At 43.8% G+C, this 24204-nt stretch overlaps 1 protein-coding gene across 1 annotated transcript in view; it reads right to left on the reverse strand.

Moving 5' to 3' along the window:
• Nucleotides 1-597: 597 nt before the first annotated feature.
• The window catches only part of LOC106601510 (synaptotagmin III), a 48878-nt gene continuing 25271 nt past the window's right edge, over nucleotides 598-24204 (reverse strand). The window contains exons 6-13 of the mRNA XM_082971723.1: nucleotides 18735-18917; nucleotides 16275-16401; nucleotides 15153-15371; nucleotides 11763-11883; nucleotides 10140-10311; nucleotides 4704-4833; nucleotides 4120-4210; nucleotides 598-3638 (exon numbers count right to left, since the gene is read on the reverse strand). Coding sequence (XP_082827849.1) covers nucleotides 4124-4210; nucleotides 4704-4833; nucleotides 10140-10311; nucleotides 11763-11883; nucleotides 15153-15371; nucleotides 16275-16401; nucleotides 18735-18917 — 1039 coding nt within the window. The 3' untranslated portion in view covers nucleotides 598-3638; nucleotides 4120-4123. The remainder of the gene's footprint in view (nucleotides 3639-4119; nucleotides 4211-4703; nucleotides 4834-10139; nucleotides 10312-11762; nucleotides 11884-15152; nucleotides 15372-16274; nucleotides 16402-18734; nucleotides 18918-24204) is intronic.

The following is a 24204-nucleotide window of genomic DNA, read 5'->3' on the forward strand; positions in this document are numbered from 1 at the left end:
TTAATTTTCATTGCATCAAGTTGACATCATTCATGTTAATATAAGCATGCACACACGTTTCCCCATGTCCATTCAGAACTGCACTAACACTGAGAGAGACAGAGGAGAGAGGAGTCCTACACACAGAGAGAGCGGGCAAGATGTGGGGAAAGGGGAGTTTTCAGGAAATAGAGCGGGAGAACCAGCAATCAAAGAGAGCGAGAGAGAGAGTGCAAGAGAGCGAGAGAGAGCGAGGCAGGCAGGCATAGAAAGAGATAAAGGGGCAAGAGAAAGGTATATTTAGAGTGAGCGAGAGAGAGACAGAGAGAGAGCGAGAGAGACAGGTATAGAAAGAGATAAAGGGGCAAGAACAAGGTATATTTAGAGAGAGCGAGAGACAAAGAGAGAAAGGGAGAGACAGGTATAGAAAGAGAAAGGGGAAAGAGAAAGGTATATTTAGAGAGAGCGAGAGAGAGACAGACAGGTATAGAAAGAGAAAGTGGAAAGAGAAAGGTATATTTAGAGAGAGAGAGACAGAGAGAGATAAAGGTATAGAAAGAGATAAAGGGGAAAGAGAAAGGTATATTTAGAGAGAGACAGAGAGAGATACAGGTATAGAAAGAGAAAGTGGAAAGAGAAAGGTATATTTAGAGAGAGAGAGACAGAGAGAGATACAGGTATAGAAAGAGATAAAGGGGAAAGAGAAAGGTATATTTAGAGAGAGAGAGACAGAGAGAGATAAAGGTATAGAAAGAGATAAAGGGGAAAGAGAAAGGTATATTTAGACAGAGACAGAGAGAGGTATAGAAAGAGAAAGGGGAAAGAGAAAGGTATATTTAGAGAGAGAGAGACAGAGAGAGATAAAGGTATAGAAAGAGATAAAGGGGAAAGAGAAAGGTATATTTAGAGAGAGAGAGACAGAGAGAGATAAAGGTATAGAAAGAGATAAAGGGGAAAGAGAAAGGTATATTTAGACAGAGACAGAGAGAGGTATAGAAAGAGAAAGGGGAAAGAGAAAGGTATATTTAGAGAGAGAGAGACAGAGAGAGATAAAGGTATAGAAAGAGATAAAGGGGAAAGAGAAAGGTATATTTAGAGAGAGAGAGACAGAGAGAGATAAAGGTATAGAAAGAGATAAAGGGGAAAGAGAAAGGTATATTTAGAGAGAGACAGAGAGAGGTATAGAAAGAGAAAGGGGAAAGAGAAAGGTATATTTAGAGAGAGAGAGACAGAGAGAGATAAAGGTATAGAAAGAGATAAAGGGGAAAGAGAAAGGTATATTTAGAGAGAGCGACAGAGAGAGATAAAGGTATAGAAAGAGAAAAGGGGAAAGAGAAAGGTATATTTAGAGAGAGAGAGACAGAGAGAGATAAAGGTATAGAAAGAGATAAAGGGGAAAGAGAAAGGTATATTTAGAGAGAGAGACAGAGAGAGACAGGTATAGAAAGAGATAAAGGGGCAAGAGAAAGGTATATTTAGAGAGAGCGAGAGAGGTGGAGGGTAATACTGAGAGCACACTAGCAACCTCCAGTGCTGAGTGAGTACTAACACCACAGTGTTATGGGGCAGAGAATCATGTGGACTGTGAGGGATGGAGACAGAGCCTGGGGATAGGCCAATGGATCAATACTATAGAGGCAGATCAATGACCTCCCAGAACAACCTGAGCTGACATACAGTTCCAGATGGAAAACTTCTGGCTATGATATGGGATATACGGCTTTAATCTGTGTACATACCAAGCATACCATTAAGCATCCCTGCACTTCCTTGGCCTGAAGTTGTAATAGTAACTGCATCCCCCTGAATGTGTTTAAGGGGAAATGGCAGCCATAGCATTAGTAGTGCTAACTGTTAGTTGAGGTTATAGTAGCAGAAGTGGTGGTAGACATGGTTCTCTCATGGCAGTAGCCACATGGTGCTTAAAGAGGAAGTGCAGAGCGTAAACAGGGGGTCGTCGTATTTCACTAAAGATAAAGGACATGGTTCCTCCTCTCTGTCTCCCTGTTTGGAGGGACTGCTAGGGGACATAAAGGAGTCATTACTCAGCCCCAAAATTCTACCTCAAGTAATCAAAACGTATCTAACATCACGGTGCCAACTGGTTTCCCCTCAGACACAGTACACATTTACTAAAAGAAGTACACAACCAACACAGTTACTTAGATCAGGCAGGGGGCACCTTTGAGTGACTGACAGCTGATCTGGGAAACAACACAGACAATACACTCTAATCTCTGTGAGAGTCCGACTGTTCATCAGGGATCATAAGTATCCCACTCCCCACCTAGTGCAATGGGTCCTACACAAAAATGGTTCCTCTAAGACACACAGGACAGAAGACACATTTTGTTCAAAGACAGGAGTTTCAGTCTGTGGATGCTAGGAATGGTGTGGGGCCGCGAGGACAGGTAGAAGATAGGGATGGCATGAGCACAGAAACGTGTCACACAGAAGGTCACAGTGACACACACACAGACACAGGCATACACACAGATACAAAACACACACACACAAACACAGAAATACACACAAATCAAAGCAACACAAATGTGTGTGTCCTTCTAACATTGTCGTCCAGTCGGAGACATGATGGACTGCAGACAATTTTTATCTTTTCAAATTAAATAATGTCTTTCCGAAAAACAAAATCTTGGAATGATAGAAAAATTCGATATAATGGTGAAATCCTTCCTTGTGGGATACATTTCCAGTAAGTGCACTCCAAGCTGAGCAGGTCCGTCCTCATCACAGTTCCCCTGTAGAGTCCTCTGGGATAAAGTCTGCCAGTATGTCCAAACAGTGCAACACTATTCCTGTAACATCCCAAGGCGCTCAAATAGTTCAGGTCTTCAAGTACTCACGGTCACATCCTTAGTGGATCGTAAAAAAAATGGTATGGATAAATTCCTTTCTGGATGATTATATTACACAAACCCCCAAAACCAAACAAATAGAAAAATAAAAGCAAATTCATATTAATGAGCACCATGAAGAAGGTGACAAAATAATGAGGCGAAGGGACACATTTCAAGGTTACGTAACATGCTTCAGCAGATGGGTTCATCCACATTTCTCCCTACCCTGACATCAATAATAACGACCGGCAAAGGTTCCTTCCTCCAGCTAAAAGAAGCCAGAAAAGCCCAGATCCAGAGGGTAGGCCCAAACCAGGCCCCAAGAATGGACTAGACTCGAGTCTCCACAACTGATGTTTGTTCTGCTGAAAACACTACATGGATGTTTCCTAACTCCTACACTTGTATACTAATGGCCTAAAGTAAAGCATTGACACGGTTTGTCTTTTGAAGTCCACACAGTGCAGAAACCTTAGGCCCAGGTTTGATTGGAGGGAGAAATGTGCATCATCACACTCCACCTGGATGAATTACTGGCACTAACCTGAAGCACGGGGGTGTGTGTGTGTGTGTGTGTGTGTGTGTGTGTGTGTCTCAGCGTTCTAAGGGTTGCTTGTATAGAATGTAGAATCTGTTCCCTGTGCTTTGTTGCGACAGGACAGGAGTTGGAATATTCAGCAGTAGCAGTAGAACAGCAGTAGCAGTCGATGTGTCTCCTTATCTCTCTTTGTTTGATGGAGAGAATTATTCACAGATGAGCAGAAAGAAAGGAAAGTCTGGAACTGGAAAGATGATAATAACCTGGGGAGAAAAGGAGAAAGAGAGAGAGAGAGAGAGAGAGAGAGATAAAGTAGGAGAGACAGTGCGGGTGAGAAGATACATAAACAGAGAACAGAGCCTTAGAGTACAGTAAGTCAGGGGTCGGGTACATAACATCTAGATGGTACAGATACTCTTGCCTCACAGCTCGTTAATCTAACAGCCTCTGAGTCTCAGCTGGATCACATTCACCAAGGTTATAATCACAAAGCTGTGGTTATATAGGTCCCTCCACAGAAAGCTATGGAATATTGAACAATTGTGTGTCAGGATTGGGGTCCACTTCAATAAAGGCAATGCAGGAAATCAATTCAATCTAATTCATGAAGCAGAAATTGCCCGGCCTTTGTAATGACGATGTTTTCTAAATCCTACAACTAATTTGTCTGAATTGAAATGGAAAGGACTCCAACACTGGTCCTGGTACTGCATGTGAAAGCATTGAACCAAGAGTTCTACTCACAGTTCTACTCAGAGTGAGGACTGTCCACCACGATGTGAGGCTTGGGAGAGGCTGCGGGACTCTTTGACACAAATGAGGCCACAAGTTTTTCCTGGAAAAATATATTAAAGCAGAGTTAGTATCACCAACACAGACACTGTAAATGTATGGTAAAATAGATATTTCATTACTAATAAAAATATGGTGAGTGGATGAATAGACAGACTAACTGTTGTACAGTATGTATCAAGCATCTCAGAGTAGGAGTGCTGATCTAGGATCAGGTCCCCCCTGTCCGTGTCATCTTATTCAATGTGATCTAAAAGGAAAAACTGATCAGCACTCCTACTCTGAGATGCTTGATACATACGGCCCCCAGACTACTGTATATATGTGTGGTTACTTACAACGAATGAATAGAAAAACAAAGACTAGTTAGAACAGGGGAAAAGAAGGCCAAGTTCAATTACATACATGATGTAGGAAAATAGAATGAGAGCACAGGCCTGCACAAAAAAAGCACTGTAGTCACACACGCCAAACACGCACACACACTCAACGGTACACAGACACACACACACACATCACATCATGCACATAATTACCTCGACGAGCTGGTGCCAATGGTCTATGGGTTTGCGGGGGTTGGCCAGCATGGCTGTCCAGTGCTCCCTCCCAGGACCCTCAGCGTCACTGCCCACACGACACATTCCAATGACCTCATTATGACCAATACTGACCAACCGACAGCCAGGTACACACAGAGAGAGAGCGAGAGAGAGAGCGAGAGAGAGAGAGACTGTGACGAACAGGCAAAGTAGGCCTCATTTATCAGCCTTGAGTGCTGGGAAAATGAATGCGGCCACAGAGGTTGGATATTCAATAGTGAGCGCACAATATACAGAGACTGTTAAAGGTTTCAATACCAATGGAGAGCACATTCATATCATACACAAACACACGCATGCATGCACACACACAAACAAGCATCGAACTATAGAGATGCTATAACCTGGGTTTTAAATGCATAAAAGATAACACACACACACACAGAACTATAGAGATACTATAACCTTCAACATGGGTTTAATAATAGATAAAGAAAACACAAACACACACCAGCCAGGCGATGGTGTGATGATGGAGGGTGTGAGTGCCAGACAGAGAAACACTGGCATGGTTACACAGTGTCTCACCACCAGACACTATTTCCATTAGCATTAGCATAAATCATGTTTATTCATGAGGAGCCCATCCTCATGTAAAACAGGAGGCGTCCGCCTGGAGTCTGACTCACAGGGACAATCAGCTACGTGTTCAACAGACCACTGCTACACACCAACCAAATAACAACGTATATCAATGGTACAGACCCACATAGTACTAACTACACACCAACCAAATAACGTCTATCAATGTTATAGACTGACCCATGCTAGTACACAACAACCAAATAACAACATCTATTAAAGTAACTGTCCAGTGAAAATCACACTTTTCAAAGTTCATATTCTGCTAATTCATACCCAAATAATTGTGTTTATTCATCCTGTACTCGTATTAGTGGCCAAAGCATGAATTGGAGATAAAAACACCTCAAACTTGTATCTCATAAAGACCGTTTCTGTCACAGCTGTCTTCAGGAATGGACCAAGGCGCAGCGGGAATGTGGATACTCATAGTTTAATTCAAAAAAAGACTAAAGCATCCACGGTGAAAAACAATAAGCAAGACAGCAGTTTTACAGGCTATACAAACGCAGTGCAAAAACAACTACCCACAACCCCAAAGAAAAACACACACTCCTATATAGGACTCCCAATCAAAGGCAACTCAACACACCTGCCTTCAATTGGGAGTCCAATCACCCACACAACATTTAACTAACACAAACCCCCTGCCACATCCTGACCAAGACTAACACAAATACGCCCTCTGCTGGTCAGGACGTGACAGTACCCCCCCCTCAAGGTGCAGACCCCGGACTGCACCTAAAAAAAGAAAACACAAAAAAATCCCCAATACCCCAACAAAACCAATAAACAATAACCCCTAAACAATAAGGGAGGGAAGGGAGGGTGGCTGCCGTCATCGACGGCACTGTGCTACACCCTCCCTCCCCAACCCACCTATCCTGGAGGTGGCTCAGGTGCAGGACGTGGACCTCGCTGCACTGGGCAGACGGGCCACTCGGGCTGACCCTGGAAGACGGACCACTCGGGCTGGGCCGGAGGACAGGCGGGCCACTCGGGCTGGGCCGGAGGACAGGCGGGCCACTCGGGCTGGGCCGGAGGACAGGCGGGCCACTCGGGCTGGGCCGGAGGACAGGCGGGCCACTCGGGCTGGGCCGGAGGACAGGCGGGCCACTCGGGCTGGGCCGGAGGACAGGCGGGCCACTCTGGCAGCTCCGGGCAGTCGGGCCACTCTTGACTGGCGGGCAGCTCTGGTGACTCTTGACTGGCGGGCAGCTCTGGTGACTCTTGACTGGCGGGCAGCTCTGGTGACTCTTGACTGGCGGGCAGCTCTGGTGACTCTTGACTGGCGAGGCTGGGCTGACGCACTAGACGCCTGATGCGTGGGGCTGGTACTGGACGTGCCAGCCTGGAGACACGCACCTCCATGCTAGTGCGTATGGCGGGAAACACCGGACCGTAGAGGCGCACTGGTGGTCTTGAGCGCAGGGTTGGCATCACCCCTTCCGGCTCGATGCCTACTTCGCCCTGGCACATGCGGGGCGCTGGTACTGTGCCTACCGGCCTGAAAATCCCAGGCCTCACCACAGCCCCAACCCCAAAGCACGGGACCTGTCCAGTCTGCCCTACAAGGGTACGGGGAGCTGGCCTGGGGCTCCAATCTCGCCCGAGGACAGGCGGGCCACTCGGGCTGGCCGGAGGACAGGCGGGCCACTCGGGCTGGGCCGGAGGACAGGCGGGCCACTCGGGCTGGGCCGGAGGACAGGCGGGCCACTCTGGCAGCTCCGGGCAGTCGGGCCACTCTGGCAGCTCCGGGCAGTCGGGCCACTCTTGACTGGCGGGCAGCTCTGGTGACTCTTGACTGGCGGGCAGCTCTGGTGACTCTTGACTGGCGGGCAGCTCTGGTGACTCTTGACTGGCGAGGCTGGGCTGACGCACTAGACGCCTGATGCGTGGGGCTGGTACTGGACGTGCCAGCCTGGAGACACGCACCTCCATGCTAGTGCGTATGGCGGGAAACACCGGACCGTAGAGGCGCACTGGCGGTCTTGAGTGCAGGGTTGGCATCACCCCTTCCGGCTCGATGCCTACTTCGCCCTGGCACATGCGGGGCGCTGGTACTGTGCCTACCGGCCTGAAAATCCCAGGCCTCACCACAGCCCCAACCCCAAAGCACGGGACCTGTCCAGTCTGCCCTACAAGGGTACGGGGAGCTGGCCTGAGGCTCCAATCTCGCCCCGCCAAACAGCCCTTGTGCCCCCCCAAAAAAAATTATTGGGGCTGCCTCTCGGGTTCCCTTAGCTCCCTTAACTTGTCCTCCCAGAATCTTCGCTCATCCTGCCAAGTCCATCCATCCACGCTGTTCCCCTGTGGCTTCCTCCTCTTCCGCTGCTTGGTCCTTTTGTGGTGGGCAGTTCTGTCACAGCTGTCTTCAGGAATGGACCAAGGCGCAGCGGGAATGTGGATACTCATAGTTTAATTCAAAAAAAGACTAAAGCATCCACGGTGAAAAACAATAAGCAAGACAGCAACAGTTTTACAGGCTATACAAACGCAGTGCAAAAACAACTACCCACAACCCCAAAGAAAAACACACACTCCTATATAGGACTCCCAATCAAAGGCAACTCAACACACCTGCCTTCAATTGGGAGTCCAATCACCCACACAACATTTAACTAACACAAACCCCCTGCCACATCCTGACCAAGACTAACACAATTACGCCCTCTGCTGGTCAGGACGTGACAGTTTCAAAAATGCTTGCTATTTCCTCATAGAGTATGGTGTCATAGTCCTGAAGAGGATGAGCTGGCAAATCAGCGGTCTAGAGGATGATATTTTTAACGACCGGTATACGCCCACACCATTCTGTTGTTGGGGTACGCCCACACTATTCCAACACAGAAAAGCTTCTTAACATACATCATTTAAAAACAATTGGAAGGAAAACTTTTCACTCATATTGTAAGAAATAATAGGTCATATTTAACATTGGACAGTTATTTTAAGGTAACAGAATGACCCATCCTACTACACACCAACATCTATCAACGTAATAGACCCACACAGTGCTAACTACACACCAACCAAATAATAACCACCATCAACATACGTTACACATGATCCAGTACTAACTACACACCAACCAAATAATAACCACCATCAACATACGTTACACATGATCCAGTACTAACTACACACCAACCAAATAATAACCACCATCAACATACGTTACACATGATCCAGTACTAACTACACACCAACCAAATAATAACCACCATCAACATACGTTACACATGATCCAGTGCTAACTACACACCAATCAAATAATAACCACCATCAACATACGTTACACATGATCCAGTGCTAACTACACACCAACCAAATAATAACCACCATCAACATACGTTACACATGATCCAGTACTAACTACACACCAACCAAATAATAACCACCATCAACATACGTTACACATGATCCAGTACTAACTACACACCAACCAAATAATAACCACCATCAACATACGTTACACATGATCCAGTACTAACTACACACCAACCAAATAATAACCACCATCAACATACGTTACACATGATCCAGTACTAACTACACACCAACCAAATAACAATGTCTATCAACTTAACAGAGTGCTAACTACAAGGTTATTATTGTTTATATTCCTATTAGTTTTAAGATTTTTATTTGAAATTCAGTTTTGTTTCAGTTAGTTTTCAGATCTACTTTACCTTGTTTTTTATTTCGTTTACTTTTTATAAAAACATGCATATAGCTTTTGTGTTTTTTGGAATGTCACTTCTTGCCACTGTGGGGCAGTAATGCATAAGGTGAAGGGTCAGGTTATAGGTTAGGTTAGGTTTAAAGGTAGACTCAGGGAGATGACGTAGATGCACAAAGTAAACAGTAGTGGTGGGTCAATTAGACTGCAGTAGACTGCAAGTTTCTGCAGTTGCTCTTCACCAACTTCATCCTGCAGTCATCACCTGCATTGTCAACCAATCATTAGTTTAGCTTGAAAACCATGTTCGATTTTTGCCCCCAAAAAACATAATTCATGATGGTTTTTATTTTATTTAGTTTTGGAGGCAGTACAGTTTTAATTTTTCAAACGGGTTTGTTAATTATTTTAATTAAATTGACTTAATGGTTTTGAGTGATGACCTCTTTAAGGAATACCTGGGATAGGATAAAGAAATCCTTCTAACCCCCCCTTAAAAGATTTAGATGCACTATTGTAAAGTGGTTGTTCCACTGGATATTATAAGGTGAATGCACCAATTTGTAAGTCGCTCTGGATAAGAGCGTCTGCTAAATGACTTAAATGTAAATGTAAATTAGTCATCATTAGTTTTTGTTTTAGTTTCAGTTTACTATAATAACCTTGCTACACACCATAAAAAAACAACTACCAACAACAGGCATACCCTTATCTAACAATTAACAACAGACATACCCTTATCTAACAATTAACAACAGACATACCCTTATCTAACAATTAACAACAGACATACCCTTATCTAACAATTAACAACAGACATACCCTTATCTAACAATTAACAACAGACATACCCTTATCTAACAATTAACAACAGACATACCCTTATCTAACAATTAACAACAGACATACCCTTATCTAACAATTAACAACAGACATACCCTTATCTAACAATTAACAACAGATATACCCTTATCTAACAATTAACAACAGCAGCCATCCAAATAAATAGTCAGTATTATAATGGTATCAATTACATCCACATCCCACACAAACTTATAAAACTCCCATTGTCCAGTAATAAAGTAATAACAGCCCAGGTCTGTTCTTACCAGTCATAGTCCATGACAGCGATGATGATGGACACCCTGTCGATGTCCTCATGAGGGATGTCAAAGACCAGAGCCTCGTTGTAGGTGGGGTTCAAAGTATTCTTCTTAATGGATGTCTTCCTCTTCTTTAGCCTGCGGCCGTCACATATCAGAGAAGCCTTCACGTACGGGTCTGAGAGAAGGAGAAAGAGGGAGGGAGAGGGAGGGGGAGGGAGAGAGAAAAAGAGAGAGAGAAAGAAATAGAGGAAGAGAATGGAAGAAAGAGAAAGAGAGGGACAAAGATATGAGACAAACCTTGAGCAGGCTATTAACAAATTATACTCCCACGTCCAGGCATCTGTCTTTAACACATAAAAGACATACAAATCAAGGCCCCTTGGACGAGGCGGATTAAGGCCAATTACCACAGAATACAAACTGCCGCTCTAGTCCGTTGTAGCACTTACAGAACACTGAGAGTTGCCATTTGATTTTATGGTAGATTTTCTTATACCTTTGTTAGGCATTCTAATAATCTCCTAATCATAAAAGCAATAATAACGGTGTGGCCTCATAATTTAGCGTGTCATTTCATCAGTATAGTAACTGTTACCGTGGTAATGCAGGATCATCACATCCTCACAGGCAGGATTAATAACTCAATTACTTTAGTTAGGCGTTCATTCATTAAATGATCATCAGCAACCTAAGTCCCAGCCATCAATCAGGCCAGGACATGATTGTGTTTAAAGCGTTTGGTTGGTTGTTGGCTGCGGTTTTTAGCACTCCAACGTTTATGATTTTTGCTATTTGCTTGTGTTTCCAACATTGCCACAAAACAGATTTTTGACACTTCATTGTGTTTGGAACAGTTTAACAGTATTTATTTGGGAAATATTTACAGAGTGTAACATATCAATATTCAAATATTCATGAATTCAGTCAATTGATGTGTTTGCTCCATCTGTTTATGCAGGCCTAATTGCATTCAAATAATAGTTGAAATACAAAATGTATGATGTGAGTCTTGTCAGGCTGTTTCTAACAGAAGAGACAACCCCCAGTGCTGTGATCAGTGTGCTGCGGTCAGTGTGCTGCTGTCAGTGTGCTGTTGTCAGTGTGCTGTTGTCAGTGTGCTGCGGTCAGTGCGCTGCGGTCAGTGCGCTGCGGTCAGTGTGCTGCTGTCAGTGTGCTGCGGTCAGGGCTGCGGTCACTGGCGCGCTCAGTGTGCTGCGGTCAGTGTGCTGCGGTCAGTGTGCTGCGGTCAGTGAGCTGCGGTCAGTGTGCTGCGGGCAGTGTGCTGCGGTCAGTGTGCTGCGGTCAGTGTGCTGCGGTCAGTGAGCTGCGGTCAGTGTGCTGCGGTCAGTGTGCTGCGGTCAGTGTGCTGCGGTCAGTGTGCTGCGGTCAGTGAACTGCGGTCAGTGTGCTGCGGTCAGTGTGCTGCGGTCAGTGTGCTGCGGTCAGTGTGCTGCGGTCAGTGTACTGCGGTCAGTGAGCTGCGGTCAGTGTGCTGCGGTCAGTGTGCTGCGGTCAGTGAACTGCGGTCAGTGTACTGCAGTCAGTGTGCTGCAGTCAGTGTGCTGCGGTCAGTGTGCTGCGGTCAGTGTGCTGCGGTCAGTGTACTGCGGTCAGTAGGTAAGTCACCTGAGAAGCCGGTGAGGTCCATGGCTTTGAGGTTGGTGGCCTTGATGACGGTGGCGGTGAGCCGACCTGCCGTGGGCAGGTAACACAGAGAGAAATTCAGCTCCCCCAGGTCAGCCTTCTCCTGTACAACACACACACACACACACACAGAGGTCAGAGGTCAGGGTTCAAACAGGGATCCCAGCAAACGTGTGGTAAACACTCAGCCAGTAATACCCAAAGAGCTACAGGCTGAGAGCAGGGTCTGTAAAAGAGACCACCATCTTGCATTTGGTTTGCTAATGAAGCAGGCATCATTGATAATTGCCACAGAGACATGACAGGTGTCACAATCTAAACGGGCAGCATATTCAAACTGAAGGCAACTGTCATCACAGTACATTAATGAAATGTCAATCTTTCAATGTCCCCAAGAAGATAAAAGTTAAATTGCGCTAGATCTAAAGGCTATTTAAACACTCTCCCCTGCTTCCTCCTAACTCGGCACAGCCAGTGGTCATGGTGGTGGCATAGTGACATAGCAGTGGCATTATAGTGGCATAGGGGTGGCATTATAGTGACATAGCGGCGGCATTATAGTGGCATGGCGGTGGCATTATAGTGCCGGCATTATAGTGGCATAGCAGTGGCATTATAGTGGCATAGCGGCGGCATTATAGTGGCATAGCGGCGGCATTATAGTGGCATAGCGGCGGCATTATAGTGGCATGGCGGCGGCATTATAGTGGCATAGCGGTGGCATTATAGCGGCATAGCAGTGGCATTATAGTGGCATAGCAGTGGCATTATAGTGGCATAGCGGTGGCATTATAGTGGCATAGCAGTGGCATTATAGTGGCATAGCAGTGGCATTATTGTGGCATATGGTGGCATGTGGAGGCATAAGGTGGCATAGTGGCGGCATTATAGTGGCATAGAAGTGGCATTATAGTGGCATAGTGGCGGCATTATAGTGGCATAGAAGTGGCATTATAGTGGCATAGAAGTGGCATTATAGTGGCATAGCGGCGGCATTATAGTGGCATAGCGGTGGCATTATAGTGGCGGCATTATAGTGGCATAGCAGTGGCATTATAGTGGCATAGCGGCGGCATAGTGGTGGTATAGTGGTGGCATTATAATGGCATAGTGGTGGCATTATAGTGGCATAGTGGTGGTATAGTGGTGGCATTATAGTGGCATAGTGGTGGTATAGTGGTGGCATTAAAGTGGCATAGTGGTGGCATTATAGTGGCATAGTGGTGGCATTATAGTGACATTATAGTTGCGTAGTGGTGGCATTATAGTGGCATAGTGGTGGTATAGTGGTGGCATTATAGAGACATAGTGGTGGCATTATAGTGGCACAGTGGTGGTATAGTGTTGGCATTATAGAGGCATAGTGGTGGCATTATAGTGGCATAGTGGTGGCATTATAGTGGCGGCATTATAGAGGCATAGTGGTGGTATTATAGTGGCGGCATTATAGAGGCATAGTGGTGGCATTATAGTGGCATAGTGGTGGCATTATAGTGGCATAGTGGTGGTATAGTGGTGGCATTATAGTGTCATAGTGGTGGCATTATAGTGGCATAGTGGTGGCATTATAGTGGCATATCGGTGGCATAGTGGTGGTATTGTGGTAGCATTATAGTGGCATAGTGTTGGCATTATAGTGGCATAGTGGTGGCATTATAGTGGCATATTGGTGGCATAGTGGTGGTATAGTGGTGACATTATAGTGGCATAATGGTGGTATAGTAGTGGCATAGTGGTGGTATAGTGGTGGCATTATAGTGGCATTATAGTGGCATAGTGGTGGCATTATAGTGGCATAGCGGTGGCATTATAGTGGCATAGTGGTGGCATAGTGGTGGCATTATAGTGGCATATTGGTGGTATAGTGGTAGCATTATAGTGGCATATTGGTGGTATAGTGGTGGCATTATAGTGGCATAGTGGTGGTATAGTGGTGGTATTATAGTGGCATAGTGGTGGCATTATAGTGGCATAGTGGTAGTATAGTGGTGGCATTATAGTGGCATAGTGGTGGCATTATAGTGGCATAGTGGTGGTATAGTGGTGGCATTATAGTGGCATAGTGGTGGCATTATAGTGGCATAGTGGTGGTATAGTGGTGGCATTATAATGGCATAGTGGTGGCATTATAGTGGCATAGTGGTGGTATAGTGGTGGCATTATAATGGCATAGTGGTGGCATTATAGTGGCATAGTGGTGGTATAGTGGTGGCATTATAGTGGCAAAGTGGTGGTATAGTGGTGGCATTATAATGGCATAGTGGTGGCATTATAGTGGCATAGTGGTGGTATAGTGGTGGCATTATAGTGGCATAGTGGTGGCATTATAATGGCATAGTGGTGGCATTATAGTGGCATAGTGGTGGTATAGTGGTGGCATTATAGTGGCATAGTGGTGGTATAGTGGTGGCATTATAGTGGCATAGTGGTGCTATAGTGGTGACATTAAAGTGGCATAGTGGTGGTATAGTGGTGGCATTATAGTGGCATAGTGGTGGCATTATAGTGACATTATAGTGGCATAGTGGTGGCATTATAGTGGCATAGTGGTGGTATAGTGGTGGCATTATAGTGGCATAGTGGTGGTATTATAGTGACATTATAGTGGCATAGTGGTGGCATTATAGTGGCATAGTGGTGGTATAGTGGTGGCATTATAGTGGCATAGTGGTGGTATAGTGGTGGCATTATAGTGGCATAGTGGTGGCATTATAGTGGCATAGTGGTGGTATAGTGGTGGCATTATAGTGGCATAGTGGTGGTATAGTGGTGGCATTATAGTGGCATAGTGGTGGCATTATAGTGGCATAGTGGTGGTATAGTGGTGGCATTATAGTGGCATAGTGGTGCTATAGTGGTGACATTAAAGTGGCATAGTGGTGGCATTATAGTGGCATAGTGGTGGCATTATAGTGACATTATAGTGGCATAGTGGTGGCATTATAGTGGCATAGTGGTGCCATTATAGTGGCATAGTGGTGGCATTATAGAGACATAGTGGTGGCATTATAGTGGCATAGTGGTGGTATAGTGTTGGCATCATAGTGGCATAGTGGTGGCATTATAGTGGCGGCATTATAGAGGCATAGTGGTGGTATTATAGTGGCGGCATTATAGAGGCATAGTGGTGGCATTATAGTGGCATAGTGGTGGCATTATAGTGGCATAGTGGTGGTATAGTGGTGGTATTGTGGTAGCATTATAGTGGCATAGTGTTGGCATTATAGTGGCATAGTGGTGGCATTATAGCGGCATAGTGGTGGCATTATAGTGACATAGTGGTGATATTATAGTGGTATAGTGGTGTCATCATGGTAACATAGTGGTGGCATTGCGTTGGCATTATGATGTCAGGCATGGGCTCTCTCTCACCGCAGTGCCCTCCACGATGTCCCTCCAGACAGGCTTTTCCCCTGTGCCCTCGCTGAAGTCCAGAAGGTTGTCCACAACCACCTGGCCAATCAGGTCGTGTCTGGAGAAGCGGTCAAAGTCGTAGACAGAGAAGTGTAGCTTCCGGGAGTGCAGCTCTGCCAGGGGGACACCGAACTGGAACGTCTCGTTGAAGATAGGGTTTAGGGTCTTTCTGTGGACCTGTGGGAGAGAGGAGAGGGGGGAATTGAGGAGGGAGAGCGGGATAGAGGTAAAGAGGTGTAGGGGGGAGAAAGGGGAAGGAGAGGGAGAGGGAGAGAGGGGGGGAGAGGGAGAGAGAGAACAAGAGTCAACAAGAGAGTATGCTAGACAGCCTAACATATTTATTCAGATTAGGTTGAACAAAATATCAGCTAATTCCAATGTGTAAGGGAGGAGACTATGCATTTATAAATTATAATAAATTACTGACAATAATTTAGAATAAAATCCCAACTTGAGAAACGGCAATGAAACTCCGCACAAATCTCTCGTGGTAATGCATACACAAATCTCTCGTGGTAATGCATACACAAATCTCTCGTGGTAATGCATACACAAATCTCTCGTGGTAATGCATACACAAATCTCTCGTGGTAATGCATACACAAATCTCTCGTGGTAATGCATACACAAATCTCTCGTGGTAATGCATACACAAATCTCTCGTGGTAATGCATACACAAATCTCTTGTGGTAATGCATACACAAATCTCTCGTGGTAATGCATACACAAATCTCTCGTGGTAATGCATACACAAATCTCTCGTGGTAATGCATACACAAATCTCTTGTGGTAATGCATACACAAATCTCTGGGTGACATCAATGGATGATTCACACAGAACTCCAAGTAATGCCTGAACACATTTCTCAATTGGCATCAGAGTGAAACTACACGTTTGTCAGGTTAGTATTTTACTGTGCCTTCAAACTGGACTGAAAACTAGCCCCATTTGTGTGAAAACTGACAAGTGTAATAAATGACAGCCTGATCCCAGATCTGTTTGCACTCTTCCAAGGTATTTATGGTCATTGGCAAGACAGCACAAACAGATCTGGGATCAGGCTTGATAAATGTGTTACCTTGGTCTGGAACTTCTTCTTCCTGTCTGGCAGTAGGTAGATCTTGACGTAGGGGTCTGAGAAGCCGTTGGCGTCCTTGGCAGCCAGGTCTACAGCCTTCAGGATCTTCACCACTAGCTGCTCTGTACTGCAGAAGGGGACACACATATACAATCTATGTTAGACTCACCGTCTGGGACACACACACACACACACAACACAATCTATATGTCAAACTTAACTGGGCAGACATAGGGCTACAGAGTAGATAGAGACAGTGGAGTGGTTAGGAGAGTATGTTGTATCTATGGAGTGGGTCGATGGGGATCCATTGAGGTCTAGGATGAAGCAACCCTTGACACTGATTTAAGGGTTTACTCCCTACTAATGGAGAATTTGAGGAAGGTTGATCTGTGAATGAGAGCAACTTCTACAAGTAGCATAATCCATTGCTACAAAGCTACAGATTGGCTCCAGCAGTTCCAGTGAGAGAAGCCAAGCCATTAATACTCCTCATAGTAGGCTATTCCACTGTGTTATGGTCAGTCTGGGTCACACACGCCCGCACACACACATACACAGTCTTGCACATATACACACACGCGCGAAGACGTCCGTCTAAACCGCCTACGTCCAGTGGTCTGTCTGCAGAACTACTGATGAGGGATTTAATTAAGAGAGTGAAGATGGCTGGCAGGCCTTTAATCAGACCTCATTATACCCTGTCTTTCTGCGTTAACGAGCGTGTCACCACTTCATTACGGGCCTTTAGGAGCACAGCGTGAACTCTGGGGAAGAGAGCACCATCAGGCTATAGCCAATAGCAGCTCAGATAAACACACTGTTTAATCATCTGGCCCAATCAGGACTGAGATAAGCCTGTTGACGACACGATTGCATCCAATCAGGTTTCATGTTTATCTTGCAATCACGTCCAATTAAGGAAATCAGGTAAACATGCAAATCCTACAATCACATCAAATCAGGGATAAGATTTATACCGTTATTAGTAAATTAGGAAGTTATATTTAAATTGGATAAACACGTTAATCAGAGAAACATGTCCAATTAGTATTTCTTAAGTCTATCTACTTACTTTAAGTCCAGTATCATCTCCGCTTGGAAGTCGATACACACTGTCAGTACGTGTTGGGAACTGTAGTCCTTATGACTATGAGCAGTGTAGTTTTATAAAGCATAATTGAAAATGCCAGGTGAGGCCTGTATAAAAGCTGGCCCTGATGGCATGTCACATTCAACATCATTACCTTATTACAACAACAAACACTGTAGTGTTCCTACACTCACATGTCCGTTTGAACATAAAGACAACAAAGAGCAGGAACAAAAGACAACCTTTAAAAATATATATATATTTAACCTTTATTTAACTAGGCAAGTCAGTTAAGAACAAATTCTTATTTACAATGACGGCCTACTAACACGGTCCCAGAAGCACTCAGCAGAAAATACACCTATTACTGATCTGTCAGAGGGAAATTCGCTATACTATTCCTCACAGACAATGGCTGGAAACCACCCTATTCCCACAGCACTAATGTGTCAGCGTTTAACTACAGTGTCAATAGAAAATACATTTCCCAGAGGGCCGAGGGAAAATTGACATTGTTGTCCTGACTGCTATTCCCCAAATGTGCTCGGGTCTAGCACGTTAACATTGATGTATGGTAAATATATTACAATTATCCCACACAGTGCTAACGGTGTGAAAAGAAGGTGACACACATTATATCTCTCTCTCCCTCTCTCTCTCCCACACCCTCCATCCCTCCCTCCCTCCCTCCCTCCCTCCGTGTGTCTGTAATTCGTGCTATAACAGTCTGGTTTTGTTATGTGTTGACAGGATCTGCTGTTTAAAGTAGCTCACCATATATAATTCATGACCCTAACTGCCTCTCACTCCCTTGTTTTTCGAACATCAGCACTTTCTTTCTCCATTGTAATGTTTCTCTGTGTGACGGCAGAAAGAAAGGACCCCACCAGGCAGCCACAGAGCCACACATAGACTGAGATTGAGCTAGCAGACTGTACTACACTGCCCCTGCTCTCTCCCTCCTCTCCTCTGTCCTCCCTCCATCTTCCCATCTTCAACCCTCCGAAGGGGCGCCCGCCCACCATTTACATAAACAGAGCCAGTGCTGCAGAAAACCTACAACGGGGGCATGCATGACTAATGCACTCAAGGTTTGGAAAATTAGACAATTACAATAACAATGTCTATCTATCTATCTTGTGTACACTATTTAGTCCATAATGTAAAAGTATATATGGGTGAAAAAAACGACCCACTGTGTGATACTTGACACTGCAATGATAGAATTTCTAGGGCAAGTACATTAAGTCAGCTGTGATGACAGAGCAGCTGTTGATCCTCTGTCTAAGCCTTAATGTAATGTATATTTAACAGTGCACTCAGACCGAGGTGTGAAGAGGATTAATTAAGTGAATCGGTTCACTCACTTGAAGGCGTAGCGCAGGAGGAAGCTGATCTTGCCGCAATTGTCCCCCGTTTTCCCTTCCCCCTGGTCGCCCCCACGCAGTCTGTAGAGTTCTGGTTTGATTTGGCCAATGCTGGTCACCTGCTCGCTCTTCTCCTCACCATGGAAATCAGGGCTGGACAACTGGTGAGTCATGGGCTTGGGCCTGGGGAGAGAGAAGGGCTTAATAGACACATTAACACTCACTGGAGACAGACAGGGTAAAAGGAGAAGTTCTCTTTTTTACAGCCAAATCTACATTTTTGAAGTAAATGGCATGTTATAGAAGGGTCCAGACACCTTTTTTTGTGATTTCAGTTGTTTTTGAGAAACTTACCCTAAACAGAAAAGCCCTTCATTATCCTCATTGTGCAGTACAGGGGCCCTGAAAAAACATGAACAAATGCTCCAAAAACACCCAAATATGTCCTTTTAGAAACGACAACGCTCTCAGTATGGTGATGCAGGTCTTTAGATGTGGTACATATGAATTGTGTCATTACGAACTTTATCAGCAATGTTATATTCCATTTTGTGCTACTCGAGCCGTTTCCCCTATCCAGCTGTTCCATTCTCTGTTTAGACTGCTGCTATAGGTAACTACCAAATTAAAGGAAACTCCATAATAAAGTGTCTTAATAGGGCGCTGGGCTTCCACGAGCCGCCAGAACAGCTTCAATGGTTCTACAAATGCCTGGAACCTACTGTGTGGAAGTACATTGCAGAATAATAGTGAAGACATCAAAACTATGAAATAACACATATGGAATCATGCTTTCAATATACCTTGTATCCCTCATTTACTCAAGTGTTTCCTTTATTTTGGCAGTTGCCTGTAGAATGGACGGAGTAGTATCGCTCGAGTCGCAACAAAATGGAATAAAACGTTACGGATAAAGTTTGGAATGACACATTTTCATGTGTACCGCATCTAATGACCTGCATCACTATACTGAGAGCTTTGCCGTTTCTAAAAGGACGTATTTGTGTGTTTTTTGGAGCCTTTTTTCATGTTTTTTCAGGGCCTTTGTACTGCACAACGAGGATGAGGAAGTGATTTGCTGTTTGGGGTAAGTTTCCCAAAAACAACTGAAATCACAAAAAAGGTGTCTGGACCCTTCTATAACATGGCATTTACATAAAAAATAGAAACATGGCTGTAAAAAAGAAAACAGAATAAGACACACTAAAAAGATCGATAGGGTTAATTCACAGACATACATTCACTGGAGAGACAGACAGGGTTAATACACAGAATAACACTCAGAAAATGTATACACTAGACAACCAATCACAGAAATGTGATGACCCTTAGATAATATAATTATCACATACTTAAAAATATATACAGTACCAGTTGAAAATGTGGACACACCTACTCATTCAAGGGTTTTTCTTTATTTTTACTAATTTCTACATTTTAGAATAATAGTGAAGACATCACAACTATGAAATAACACATAGGGAATCATGTAGTAACCACAAAAGTGTTAACAAATCAAAATATATTTTAGATTTAAGATTCTTCAAAGTAGCCACCCTTTGCCTTGATGACAGCTTTGTACACTTTTCGCATTCTCTCAACCAGCTTCATGAGGAATGCTTTTCCAACAGTCTTGAAGGAGTTCACACATATGCTGAGCACTTGTTGGCTGCTTTTCCTTCACTCTGCGGTCCAACTCATCCCAAACCATCTCAAGTAGAGGTCGACCAATTATGATTTTTAAACGCCGATACCGATTATTGGAGGACCAAAAAAAGCCGGTACCGATTACTCGGCCAATTTTTTAATTTTTTTATTTGTAATAATGACAATTACAACAATACTGAATTAACACTTATTTTAACTTAATATAATACATCAATAAAATCAATGTAGCCTCAAATAAATAACGAAGCATGTTCAATTTAGTTTAAATAATGCAAAAACAAAGTGTTGGAGAAGAAAGTAAAAGTTCAATATGTGCCATGTAAGAAAGCTAACGTTTAAGTTCCTTGCTCAGAACATGAGAACATATGAAAGCTGGTGGTTCCTTTTAACATGAGTCTTCAATATTCCCAGGTAAGAAGTTTTAGGTTGTAGTTTTTATAGAAATTATAGGACTATTTCTCTCTGTACGATTTGTATTTCATATACCTTTGACTATTGGATGTTCTTATAGGCACTTTAGTATTGCCAGTGTAACAGTATAGCTTCCATCCCTCTCCTCGCTCCTACCATGCAGAGGAAGGGGAAAAACTACTCCAAGTCTCAGAGCGAGTGACGTTTGAAACGCTATTAGCGCAGACCCGCTAACTAGCTAGCCATTTCACATCGGTTACACCAGCCTAATCTTGGGAGTTGACAGGCTTGAAGTCATAAACAGCGCAATGCATTGCGAAGAGCTGCTGGCAAAACGCACGAAAGTGCTGTTTTGAATGAATGCTTACGAGCCTGCTGCTGCCTACCATCGTTCAGTCAGACTGCTCTATCAAATCATAGACTTAATTATAATATAATAACACACAGAAACACGAGCCTTAGGTCATTAATCTGGTCGAATCCTGAAAATATCACGTTTATTCTTTCAGTGAAATACGGAACCGTTCCGTATTTTATCTAACGGGTGGCATCCATAAGTCAAAATGTTCCTGTTACATCGCACAACCTTCAATGTTATGTCATAATTACGTAAAATTCTGGCAAATTAGTTCGCAACGAGCCAGGTGGCCCAAACTGTTGCATAAACCCTGACTCTGCGTGCAATGAACGGAAGAGAAGTGACAGAATTTCACCTGGTTAATATTGCCTGCTAACCTGGATTTCTTTTAGCTAAATATGCAGGTTTAAAAATATATACTTCTGTGTATTGATTTTAAGAAAGGCATTGATGTTTATGGTTAGGTACAGTCATGCAACGATTGTGCTTTTTTCGCAAATGCGCTTTTGTTAAATCATCCCCCGTTTAGCGAAGTTGTCTGTCTTTGTTAGGAAGAAATAGTATTCACACAGTTCGCAACGAGCCAGGCGGCCCAAACTGCTGCATATACCCTGACTCTGTTGCAGAGGAGACACATTTTCCCTAGTTAAAAGAAATTCATGTTAGCAGGCAATATTAACTAAATATGCAGGTTTAAAAATATATACTTGTGTATTGATTTTAAGAAAGACATTGATGTTTATGATTAGGTACAAGTTGGAGCAACGACCGTCCTTTTTCGCGAATGCGCACCGCATCGATTATATGCAACGCAGGACAGGCTAGATAAACTAGTAATATCATCAACCATGTGTAGTTAACTAGTGATTATGATTTATTGATTGATTGATTGTTTTTTATAAGATAAGTTTAATGCTAGCTAGCAACTTACCTTGGCTTCTTACTGCATTTGTGTAAAAGGCAGGCTCCTCGTGGAGTGCAATGTAAAGCAGGTGGTTAGAGCGTTGGACTAGTTAACCGTAAGGTTGCAAGATTGAATCCCCAAGCTGACAAGGTAAAAATCTGTCGTTCTGCCCCTGAACAAGGCAGTTAACCCACTGTTCCTAGGCCGTCATTGAAAATAAGAATGTGTTCTTAACTGACTTGCCTAGTTAAAAAATATTTATAAAAAAATATTTAAAAATCGGCAAATCGGTGGCCAAAAATACCGATTACCGATTGTTATGAAAACTTGAAATCGGCCCTAATTAATCGGCCATTCCGATTAATCGGTCGACCTCTAATCTCAAGTGGGTTGAGATCGGGTGATTGTGGAGGCCAGGTCATCTGATGCAGCACTCCATCACTCTCCTTCTTTGTCAAATAGCCCTTACACAGCCTGGAGGTGTGTTGGGTCATTGTCCTGTTGAAAAACAAATGATAGTCCCACTAAGCGCAAACCAGATGGGATGGCGTATCGCTGCAGAATGCTGTGGTAGCCATGCTGGTTAAGTTCTAAATAAATCATAGACAAGTGTCACCTGCAAAGCACCCCCACACATCACACCTCCTCCTCCATGCTTCACGTTGGGAACCACACATGCGGAGATCATCCGTTCACCTACTTTGCGTCTCACAAAGACCCGGCAGTTGGAAACAAAAATCTCAAATTTGGACTCATCAGACAGATTTCCAACAGTCTAATGTCCATTGCTCATGTTTCTTGGCCCAAGCAAGTCTCTTCTTCTTATTGGTGTCCTTTAGTAGTGGTTTCTGTGCAGCAATTCAACCATGAAGGCCTGATTCACACAGTCTCCTCTGAACAGTTGATGTTGAGATGTGTCTGTTACTTGAACTCTGTGAAGCATTTATTTGGACTGCAATTTCTGAGGCTGGTAAATCTAATGAACTTATGCTCTGCAGCAACTCTGGGTCTTCCTTTCCTGTGGCGGTCCTCATGAGAGCCAGTTTCATCATAGCGCTTGATGGTTTTTGCAAATGCACTTGAAGAAACTTTCAAAGTTATTGACATTTTCCACATTGACTGACCTTCATGTCTTAAAGTAATGATGGACTGTCATTTCTCTTTGCTTGTTTGAGCTGTTCTTGCCATAATATGGATTTGGTCTTTTACCAAATGGGGCTATTTTCTGATTTGCTCAAACGCATTAATTTGCTCAAACACATTAAGAAGGAAAGAAATTCCACAAATTAACTTTTAACAAGGCACACCTTTTAATTGAAATGCATTCCAGGTGACTACCTCATGAAGCTGGTTGAGAGAATGCCAAGAGTGTGCAAAGGCAAATGGTGGCTACTTTGACGAATATAAAATATATTTTGATTTGTTTAACACTTTGTGGTTACTACATGATTCCATATGTGTTATTTCATAGTTTTGATGCATTCACTATTATTCTACAATGTAGAAAATAGTAAAAATAAAGAAAAACCCTGGAATGAGTAGGTGTGTCCAAACATTTGACTGGTACTGTATACACAGTGCATTCGGAAAGTATTTAGACCCCTTGATTTTTTCCCACATTTTGTTACTTTACAGCCTTATTCTAAAATGTATTAAATTGTTTTTCCCCTCACAATACCCCATAATTTCAAAGCAAAAACAGGTTTAGACATTTTTTCAAATGTATATAAAAAAATAAAAATTTGAAATATCACATTTCCATAAGTATTCAGACCCTTTACTTAATACTTTGTTGAAGCAACTTTGGCAGAGATTACAGCCTCAAGTCTTCCTAGGTATGACGCTACAAGCTTGGCACACCTGTATTTGGGGAGTTTCTCCCATTCTTCTCTGCAGATCCTAAAGCTCTGTCAGGTTGGATGGGGAGCGTTGCAGCATAGCTATTTTCAGGTCTCTCCAGAGATGTTCGATCGGGCTCAAGTCTGGGCTCTGACTGGGCCACTCAAGGACATTCAGAGACTTGTCCCGAAGCCACTCCTGCATTGTCTTGACTTTGTGCTTAAGGTTGGAAGGTGAACCATCGCCCCAGTCTGAGGTCCTGAGCGCTCTCGAGCAGGTTTTCATCAAGG

This window comes from Salmo salar, chromosome 03, assembly GCF_965601325.2.
Source record: "Salmo salar chromosome 03, fSalSal1, whole genome shotgun sequence".
NCBI classification, from domain to species: Eukaryota; Metazoa; Chordata; class Actinopteri; order Salmoniformes; family Salmonidae; genus Salmo; species Salmo salar.